This window comes from Quercus lobata, chromosome 3 (genome assembly GCF_001633185.2).
Source record: "Quercus lobata isolate SW786 chromosome 3, ValleyOak3.0 Primary Assembly, whole genome shotgun sequence".
Lineage (NCBI taxonomy): Eukaryota > Viridiplantae > Streptophyta > Magnoliopsida > Fagales > Fagaceae > Quercus > Quercus lobata.
The window spans coordinates 49764613-49775642 of record NC_044906.1 but is presented as its reverse complement, the minus strand read 5'-3'; the positions used below and the strand labels follow the sequence as shown (position 1 = coordinate 49775642).

Sequence of the window (11030 nt, the reverse complement as noted above, 5' to 3'; positions counted from 1 at the left end):
AGTCATTTTCAGATGCAGTCCCACACCCATTTGCTTACTCAGCCATAATCATGCCCACGTTGTCAGGAATTTAACCTAGTATCTAGAAACAATAATGGTGAAAAAATTGCGCAAAACACAATTGCAGGAAATAAAGATTTATGTGATTAGGCAATATGCCTATACTAACGAAGTTACAACAATTTTCACTGTATAAAGAATAAAAGTACAGAAACTATTACAATAAAATCATATAGCATACAAATATATACCCCAAAACAATAGGTCCAAAATGGGCCAAAAATGGTCCAAACATCGCTCCATGAACTATGTTTCATAAAATATTCCATTTAAAATTGTAATACTTCTAAGTTGAGTTGAGTTATGAATAGGCATAAATCAAGCTCCACATAGCCCAGCACTCATGTCATGTCACACACCAACTATGTTACTTCAACAAATTTCAAAATATTTTTTTACAACTTGTTGAGGTGTCATATTTTGATTAGTACACCATTATATACAGTGGCATCATCATTATTATTTTATTTAGAAAGAATTCATTTGTGTATCTTTAAACTTAGTGTATTATATTATCACACACAGCAGGGAGAGGCCCAATTCAATAGTAGTAAATCATGATCTAGTCTCTCTCATGACATTCATTTCAGCTCCAAGTTTTTGTTTTTCAAAGGGACAAAAGTTTAAATGCAAAATATACTAATAATTACAAAAAACAAGACCTCATCTCTTTATATAATGCCCCCAAGTGGGTAACATTTTAGCTGCCCCTCCCTCATTATTCTCTCATCTCAAACTCAAACTCTCTCTAGGTGCTTTGTTGTTGAACTGTTAACCATGCTTTCTCTACAATGGAAACCCATTGCAATGACTGTAGCTTTGCTTCAGCTGTATTTTCTCAAAGAAGCAGAATCATTTCCTTCTCTTCTCGATAGAATTAACCAATTACCTGGTCAGCCTCCAGTTGCTTTCCAGCAATATTCAGGTTATGTGACCGTTGATGACAAAAGCCAGAGAGCTCTGTTTTATTACTTTGCTGAAGCTGAAGTGGATCCAGCTTCCAAGCCTCTTGTTCTCTGGCTAAATGGAGGTCTCAAATTTCTCACTCACTCACTCACTAATGAAAACTTTACCTTCTTTTCTCTGTAACAAAGAGAGACATTAAACCATTGCCTGAATTTTGAATCTTTGTGATTTCTTTTTTTGTTTGCAGGGCCTGGTTGTTCTTCTTTAGGCGTAGGAGCATTTTCTGAAAATGGGCCATTTAGGCCTAGTGGGGAGGTGCTGGTCAAAAACCAATATAGCTGGAATAGAGGTAAGTAACATTTCTTCTGAGTTTTGGTGTTTACATTACTGGGTAATGTGCTATTTCTTATCTTTGACATAAATGGCTCATTGCTTTGCAGAAGCAAATATGTTATATTTGGAGACACCAATTGGAGTTGGATTCTCTTATGCAACAGATACCGCGTCTTATGAGGCTGTAAATGACAGGATCACAGGCATGTTTCATCAATTTGATTCTTCCATTTTTACTGTGAAACTTTCATTCAATCTTCTTTCTTTTCTTTTTCTTGATTTCTTGAATGTTCTTTTTCTTTGTAGAAGTCTTGCAAGCAAAGAAAGATAAGCCCATTTACAAAAAAAGAATTTTGTAATTGAAGAAGAAACACAATTTCTATACCAAAGATTCAAGTCAACTTCCTTTTTTCCTTTTCTTTTGCTACCCTTCTTTTAAAAAAAAAAAAAAAAATTTATAGGTATCTTTTATTTTCCTTAGGAAATCTTTTTGATTTCTTTTTTGCTCAAAGGTTCACTAGAATATTTCATAATGGTATAGCACTGTGCATTCTAACACTTTACAGTTATGCCATGTTCAATGCTTACTGTTTCTGTTTTGTTTTTTTCTTTACAAAAGGTTAACTTTACTGGCTACCTTTGATTTCTGAAACTTTATCGTCTTGTTTGTCCTTTATAGCCAGGGACAATCTGGTGTTCTTGCAAAGATGGTTTGAGAAATTCCCACTATATAGGAACAGAAGTATGTTCATCACAGGAGAGAGCTATGCCGGTATTATTTTATATCTCAATGTCATTCTTAGTTGAAACAGATAAAAAGAGAGACTGAGTTACTTTTTTTTTTCCCTACCTATATCCAGGTCATTATGTTCCCCAACTAGCAGAACTCATGATTCAATTCAACATGAAGGAGAAGTTGTTCAATTTGAAAGGCATTGCTGTTAGTATTTTTCCAAGTTCCAATCTTTTCATTTAAAAACCCCACTCATATACTATACAGAATTTGATGATTTTTTTTTTTTTTTAACATAATTCTTTAAACATGTGGCCAACCGGATCAATTGTTAACTGACCACAAAATTTGGTTATTGCTATAATTCTTTGAACAGATAAATAAATCACACATACTTTCTGAGCCTTCAATTTGCCCATGAAATTATAGTTCATTTAGTTTTTTTATTTTAATTTATTATCTACAAATATGATTTTCCTCTAATTGCAGCTAGGTAATCCAGTTCTAGAGTTTGCCACAGACTTTAATTCGAGGGCTGAGTACTTCTGGTCTCATGGACTGATATCAGACTCAACATACAAAATGTTCACATCTGTTTGTAACTATTCGCGATATGTGAGCGAATATTACAGAGATACTATTTCTCCTGTTTGCTCAAGGGTAATGAGCCAAGTGAGTAGAGAAACCAGTAGATTTGTGGACAAATATGATGTTACGCTTGATGTCTGTGTGGCATCTATTTTTTCACAATCCAAAGTCCTAAGTCCCCAGGTGAGTACATTCAATTATTTATTGGCTTTTCCATCCACTACATATTGCTTTCCACTTTAAAATTTCCTTATTTTTTAACCAAGTATAATAAGTAACTCATCTATTCTGGTTTTCTTTTTCTAACAGGACGTTACTGAGACAGTAGATGTCTGTGTAGAAGATGAAACAGTCAATTATCTAAACAGGAAAGACGTACAAATGGCTCTTCATGCACGTCTTGTAGGAGTACATCAATGGGTAGTTTGCAGCAGGTAATTCTGTTCTAACAGAAATAAAAATAAATGAATCTTGTGCTTATTTTAGAGTAGTAAGACGGTCTATTGTATGATCATAATATAACAGCACAGGGGACTATCAGTTAGAATTTGGATGATCCTAAAGTTTTGCTTATCTAAGCATGGCAATATCTTGTTCTCAAATTTGAATTTGTACATTGATAAATTCATTGATTAATGCAAGTAGACTGTAAAGTAGTTTTAAATTATTGTGTAGCTTTCATGGTTGCTGAATTTTCAGGAGGACTTGTTCTATAGGAAGAAAATCATCACTGTGTGAAAAAGTGCCTTTATTCTAGAGTAAACAAAAAAAAAATATATATATATATATATATATATTTGACATAACAAGAAGGAATATTATCCCCTGTGCAGAACTTTAACGTGTGGAAAAAGAATGAAGTTTGGAAGTTCTACTCATTCTTTTACTTTTAAATCTTGGACTGTCTGTGGGTTTCTCTGGTTTAGTTCTTTAACTTCAATTCTGCTTTGTCCATGCAGTATTCTTGACTATGAGCTGCTTGACTTGGAGATACCAACAATCTCAGTCGTGGGAAAACTCATTAAGGCAGGAATCCCAGTCTTGGTTTACAGGTAAATTCATTTTAACTTGATGTCTCTTTCATGATTTTAGCCTTTTAGGTTACCAACATTAGTTGGACAAATGAATTTAAGACTTCTATCTGAAGATTATTGTAGTTGATGACATATTGGATTTCAAATTACAGTGGAGATCAAGATTCTGTCATCCCTTTGACTGGAAGTCGAACATTAGTTCACGGACTAGCAGAGGAATTAGGACTGAAAACCAGTGTGCCTTACAGAGTCTGGTTTGAAGGGCAACAGGTGAATCTCATTGAAAATTTCTCAAACTCAATAACTACTAGGTGTTACAACTTACAACTAAATAGTATGTTGTTCTAAATAGATTCTTAATTATCTTTTACCATCAGGTTGGTGGATGGACTCAAGTTTATGGAAATATTCTTTCATTTGCCACTGTTAGAGGAGCATCCCATGAAGCTCCATTCTCACAGCCTGGAAGATCACTTGTGCTGTTCAAGTCATTTTTAAAAGGCCAGCCTCTTCCAGAAGCATTCTGATCAACTGATCTGTTTTTTTATCAGATAGCATATTGAGTTTGTAAGTAATGTTTGATTGCAAAAGGCTAATCATCTGAGAGTGAAAACTTCATTTGTTTGGTTGTTGGGTCCTAGGGTTTGTCCATGCTGTGGATTGTAGAAGAATTTTGTAAAGATCTCAAAGTAAAAGGGAAAAGAAGAAGTGTTTATTGGTCATTTTTTGATGCTATATGTTTGTAACACAGATTTAAATAATTGATCTGTTCAAAAATTTATGAGAAATACAAGAGAATGTAAGATCAGCATAAATGTTGAGATGTTCCCTTGTTGAGAATCTTCATTGATATTACTAGAAGATGTTTTCAGATTTCCTACCTTGCAAAGAGTATTTGAAATTAACAACTGGAGACAATTTAGGGAAATGAACTTCATTAATTTCATTTTATTGTGCAACTCTACAGTGATAAAAAGAATTTCTGCAATACTTAATGCTCCTAAGAATTTCTAGAGACGGGGGAAACCACAGTCGGAGCTTCTACCTGCATTTTCAAACAACTGAACTCCAAAGCCAATATAGGTTTTGACAACATCACAGATAGACACAGGTTTTCTCCATTATCTCTATGATCCCCAGTTGTTGAGTCTACACTATTGCAACTACCATGTTCTGAAGGACGTTCTCTATTGTTATTCAGTATAAGAGTTGGGCCAGATACTTTTGCGGGCTGCACTGCTCGCACCCTATGACAGTCAGGAAGCAACCACAATTATATGTTAGCATTTCCTGTCAAAATCTCATCAATATAATTTATCCAATTAAAACAAGTTATAAATTAGCTTTAGTGGGTGTCATATATGACATGAGAATCTTTCAAAGTTTTGAACTTTTTTTTTTTCCATAACAAATTTAACCATAGTGATTAGTGAGAATTGAGGATTTACAAGCACAAAAAAGTAATTTGTAGACCAAAAGAAAAGGAAGGGAACAAAACCTGCACTCAATCTGGCAAGAATACTTAAGAAGGTTGGGATTATACTCTGTACGGCCACTGCAATATCACACCACAAAAACATTAGTTGTCACTAAGTAGGCACTATTACTAATACAACAAAACCATTGCAAAAAAATTACCTATAACTTGGAAGAGACATTTTGATGGCTGGCCCCTTCCACTTTTTGTAATCTAATGTCGGCATTGCCATCACCGAAAACGTAACCAGGAAAAAAAAAGAAGATGACAAATCATTCACACGTATGAAAATAATGTGAAGGAAAAGCGCAAAGATAAACAGGGGATGTGATATCTCCTTCTCTACACGGTTTATTTTAGATTAAAGAACAAAAAGCACCAGAAGAAGGTATCTAGCCATCAAAAGGAAGAACCAAAGTTATAGGCGAGCTTGTTCTGCAAGAGGCCAAAATTGCTGACAAGAAAATAGTTTCCTAGCAGAAAGGTATGAGTTAATTACCTAGAAATGTGATTGACATATGTCCAAACATAATAATCGTTAACCTCTTCCTACCTAATAAACCTGCTAACATGGGCATAACCAGCTTCCTAAGCAAAGGTTACACAATAAGTCTAGAGACAAAAAATTTCACCACTGCTGACGTAGCATGTTGTGATTGGTGGTGTTAATAAAAGTGTTGTTAGTGGTAGGGCCAAGTGAATGTGATTATTCCAATCACAACCTGTAATGTCAACAAGGTTGCAAAGTGTGTGTACAAGCTGGACATAAGCAAAGCCCAAAGAAGCAACAGAGCATGCAGAAACATTATAGCATGAGGAAGCAACTAAGAATCCCATACAACAGTTCCTCATGAAGCATAGCAATCCATGTACATATAGTCCACTAAATAAATCTCAGAACTCCGGCCAAAGTAGCTGAACTTCAATAGGAGAGATGCCAGATGATGAAATTAAAAGTCTTTAAAAATATGCAGTGAATTTTCACAAGGCTTGCATTTCATATAATCCATTAGATGATAATCATCAAAATGGTGGCATTGGATGGTCTTGATCTATTATTCCATTGTTGACTCCAGTAGTGAGGATGGGTTCAGGTGGTGATGCACTGTTGCTAGTTTGGGTTCACACCTTTATATGTAGAAAATTACAGCCAAGGAATACATCCCTTTCAATGATTAAAGCTCCCAAATATGTTTACAATCAGTAGTAAATCCTTTCTCCTCTATAATCTTGTGAATTATGGATTAGGTCTACAATTAGACTCCCCTTGTTTTCTATTAGGGCAGTCTCTTCCCCCCACCCCCACTCCCACCAAAAAAAAAAAAAAACTGCACAAAAAGAGAAGGAACAAGGGGACTCTTTTACACAGATCTGGATTATGAAATGATCCCTCTTGTATGGAGGATGAAAAAACTATGAAAATGAACTTGAATATCAGAATCCCCCAAATTGTAAATGTATAAAAATTATAAAAAGAAATTTTTGGCTCATAAAACATTTCTACTAAAAAATGCCATACTATACTGAAAAATAAAGGACCAATCTTAATTACTATAGCAGCCAGCAGTACTGAATGGAATCACTTTAACCAACTCACCAACACAGGTAAGGTTGATGTTACAGATATCTTTTGTATCAGGAATATTGATTTCAGTCACTTGAACATTCATATGCTCCCTTGGACTACAGAAAGCAGCACCCATACCAACCATGCTTAGAAATCCAATGTCTTTACTCTTGGGTGGACTTGTAATTGCTGTGATTCTCTGCTTTGAACAAATATCATACTCAATACAACATGCAAAACTACAAATGTCCATTTTGTTATGAATGACTATATGCATACATAACAGGAAAAAGCATATATACATTCACCTTCAAATATTAAACAAGAGAAAGTTTTTGACATTGATTACAAGTATTGAAACACTGAAGAAAACACAGTTCAAGGCCTACCTTTGAAAACCTAGCAACCTGACTTGGAAGCCCTACTTCCTGCAAGGGGAGATCAAAGCAAGATCACAGATTTAAGGATGAAAATAAAAGAAATGTGACTGGTATAGTGCAAACACCAAACTAATATGTAAGTGTGCTAACCTATAAGGTGACTAGGGAGAGGATTTAAAGAAGAAAAAGAAGAAGGAAGGCGTCATTTCACAGCTGGAGGGACCATAACTTGTTTCTTATTTGCTTTAAGAAATATGGAAGTTTTTGAAAGCATTTACTATTTAAAAGTTGAATGGTTCCATCATTATACTTGTATGAGCAATCCGCATCTATGTAAAAGATCTCAAAAGTACACTATTATTGTACAAAAACTCATGAAGTTTGAATCATCATAAATTTTAGGATTTTAAATTTAGGCTGGGAATTATGCATACTCCCACCTTTCTTCCATGATCGCAAGCCACATTGCTGTTCACAAGCACCTTAGCTGCCCATCTGCCAACAAAAGACAACGTTGAGATAAGAATACTCTGTCATTAAATAATTATTCAAGTTGAAGTTTACAAACAACCAACATTTGCTGCAAGAGTTGATTTCAATTCCGTTCTGAGTCATGTTTAAATACTGAATTGATTAAAATATGTAAACAGATATTTCAGGCCCACTGAGAAGAAAAAAAAGGTGTTTTATTTGTGTTAAATATTAGCATTGATATATCATATTGAATATGCTAGTATGGATTTGGAAGCGGAAGTATAAAGAATAGTACACAATAACACACGAGGGTTACGTAGTTCAGCTTAATATCTTACGTCCATGGAGGAAACCCTAAAGGGTTACATCAATAATATATTAGAGTGTAGTACAAATCTTGTGTTATAATAAACCATAACATGTGTATATATAGTAGATTAAACTCTAGATTAATAGACTTCTAGTAGAAGTAGAAGACTTGGCTTGCACACAAAATAGAATTAGGCTTGGGTTTTTACTAATAGGCTAATATATCTCTAATACCTCCTCTCAAATTCAAGATGGAAGCTTGAGATTTGATAAGGTTGAAAAGATCCCTTGAATGAAGTTTGGCCTTGTGACGGTGGTTTAAGGAAGGCAACGGTCTTGCAGTGTTGATGCGACTTCTAATGGTGGCATGACTATACCAGAGAGTTTTGACGGCAGCAGTGGGAAGCTAAAGAAGATGAATGTAGCGAAGAAACACCGAGGAAGATAAAGATTGCTCTTAAATACACCGTAAGGACAAAAAACCATGGCCACAAGAAGGTGGCTCTGATACCATGTTAAATATTAGCATTGATACATCATGTTGAATATGCTAGTATGGATGTGGAAGCGGAAGCATAAAGTGGTTTAGCCTAACGGCCTACATCAATAATATATTAGAGTGTAGAACAAATCATGTGTTACAATGAATCATAACATATGTATATATAGTAGACTAAACCCTAGATTAATAAACTTTTAGTACAAGTAGGAGACTTAGCTTGCACACAAAGTAGAATTAGGCTTGGACCTATGCTAATGGGTTAATATATCTCTAACCATTTGAGCTAAAAACCTTGTCTCTACTTTGAAAAAAAGTTAACATACACCATTTTCATAACTGTCCTAACTTACCATTTTATTTATTTAAAAAGTTCAACTTTCTTAGGAGGACAAACAGTGTGATACTGAGGGAGTAAAATTTAATAGATTCACTAGCACATGCAAGTTACAAAGATGACTAAACCCAATACAAGTACGTTTTAAGTTCAACAAACCAATATTTAGTGGTAGACATCACCTTATTTTGTATAAACCAACTCAATTTTCCTAGCTTCATTAGGACTTATTCGAGTTGAGGTAGACTAGGGAAATCTTTCAATAGGTTAATTCAGTAATAGACCAACTAATGGTGTATTTCATGAATAGCCTTTGGTTTTAATGCCAGTTATCATATCAGTCGCAGTTGGGGTCCAGGGATATTCTATTAATCTAGTACAAGCATAAGATTAGGATGTTGGGTGTGTCTAGCTTAATAATAGTTCAATCACTTCTGTAAGTGCTATTTTCTCTTCTTATTATGAACAACAAAGAATTGGATAGAGAAACATACGCGCAGGATGTTGGTGGGTTCCATACAAGCCCTGCAATCACCACGAGCTGGTAAGAATGCACACTGATACATGTTAGTGACTAAAAGAATTAATTTAAAAGTCAGATTCTTTCTCATACAATTTTTTGCTAAAGAAAATACTGGAAAGTTTACCATTTCCTGCCACAGGATCACTCCTATAATTATCTAAATTTTCAAGTAATTACCAAATATTGATTCATCAATTTCATAAACCAATAATAATATACAACCTCATCAAAAATTCCAGCTGGACTGTCATCATAACTGGCAAGAAAGAAGCCACCAAGAGTATACCTACAAAGTGTAAAGTCAGATTCTTTCTTTTTAATTTGATTTTATGCAAATGGAATTCATAAACTCCAAAATCACCCTTATCCTTTAAGGAGAATATTATGTGGAGCACCACCAATGAATCTCGCAATCATTTCCATGTTAGGTAGTGATATTTGGTTAAGAAAGAGAGTAACATTATAGCTAGTAGCCTAGTACAAATTTTATTGCACAAACCTTACAAATTAATGCAACCACTTTCAAAGCTTGAACCAAGTAGACGATTAAGAAATTTATTTAATATGATATTGATGTGATAAAAATTATATTCATTGCCATAAACTTTTTGTGGTAATATTAGTAGTAGCTTTAGCATTTTCATAAGAAATATAATAGGTGGTTTATTTATCCCATCATTCATTAAAGTGCACCCACTAATATCCTGTTATGCGCATACATGAATACAACAATGATAGCAAATATAAGTACCCAAAAGCTTCGACTAATCTGAACTCTTTTGGGATGCATGCTCGAGCAGTTTCTGCTTTGACAAGATGGAGCTGGTATAAGGCACTGAGAAAAAGATAATTAAGCAAATTATGTTGTTTAAAAAAGAAGGATAACAATATTAACCAGAGAATAGGAATTTAAATGGTACTTTTTATTTTTAAAAAAGACTTGTACACTTGCCTGCCTCTAAATATCCAAGGGGGCTTGCTGTAGCCTGAGGAACATTTTGTTTCTCCAACTTCCATGGGTTCAGATATACCTTGAAGAAACTTAATTGATAGGAGATACCAAATTTAAGTGATTAAAAACCAAAAAATCATAAAAAAGAAAAAGGGCATTCTTTTGTTTTATGAGAAGAGATATTTCATGTGCTACACCAACATAAATACAACTAGCTGAATTGCCTTATAGAGTGCAAATGCAGAGAACTCCTAAAGAAACCAGCAGTCATATACATGACCCTGTTAACTGTGATATTTGGGCTGTACACCCAATTTACAGGCTTTAAGGAAATTCATGTTTTGGGTCAATATTTAAAAATTAAAAAAAGAAAAGAAAAAGAGATGTAAACTTGAAGTTTTTGCCATTCGAACCTCCAGATTCCCCTTCGAAGTAATTGGCTTCTGGGTCTATGATTCACATGTTATATTCACACAAACTGATTCCAGAAAAATTAACGAATTAATGCATTCCATATATTCTCACAATTTTGAACATACAGAATTTAGCAAAATCTACAAAACTTCCACATGACAAAACAGAAGTCACAAAGTCCAAATTAGAGCATTTATCCATGAACGACACAATAAAAAACAAATTGAACCAGTTACCTTAAAAAACGAACACACAACAAAGCAAGGGGCTGCAACCAACAAAAATCTCTGCACTTCACTTCCAGAGATCAAGAACTTTTTCACTGAAATCCAAAGAAGAAAATGAAACCCAGAGGAGAATTTGGATTGAAAAATGGTTCTGGGAAGAGAGCTAGTGTTGAGAGCGAGTGGAAACTGAAAAAAAGTGAGTGAATTTATAGAGAGA

The 11030-nt window shown here is 34.4% G+C and overlaps 2 protein-coding genes across 5 annotated transcripts; one reads left to right on the top strand and one right to left on the bottom strand.

Moving 5' to 3' along the window:
* The first annotated feature begins 738 nt into the window (after positions 1-738).
* LOC115982067 (serine carboxypeptidase-like 45) lies at positions 739-4494 on the top strand. The gene is given in 10 exon segments (XM_031104561.1): positions 739-1090; positions 1214-1315; positions 1407-1502; positions 1979-2071; positions 2160-2239; positions 2522-2803; positions 2930-3054; positions 3580-3672; positions 3807-3924; positions 4032-4494. Coding segments are annotated over 10 exon segments (1491 nt in total). The 3' UTR covers positions 4182-4494.
* Positions 4468-11030, bottom strand: LOC115982068 (protein NEOXANTHIN-DEFICIENT 1). 4 transcript variants are annotated; one of them, XM_031104562.1, is made up of 12 exons: positions 10823-10915; positions 10586-10650; positions 10173-10261; positions 9972-10055; positions 9443-9506; positions 9192-9238; positions 7519-7573; positions 7088-7126; positions 6729-6897; positions 5293-5344; positions 5153-5209; positions 4468-4901 (listed from the first exon to the last, which is right to left on the bottom strand). In XM_031104562.1, exons 3-12 carry the CDS (start codon positions 10235-10237, stop codon positions 4655-4657), a joined length of 879 nt encoding a protein of 292 aa, XP_030960422.1. In that variant the 5' UTR covers positions 10238-10261; positions 10586-10650; positions 10823-10915; the 3' UTR covers positions 4468-4654. The 4 variants fall into 4 exon arrangements, with proteins under 4 accessions (XP_030960422.1, XP_030960425.1, XP_030960423.1 ...); XM_031104565.1 differs by lacking the exon at positions 10586-10650 and having other exon boundaries at positions 10823-11030; XM_031104563.1 differs by lacking the exon at positions 10586-10650 and having other exon boundaries at positions 10173-10251; positions 10823-10908.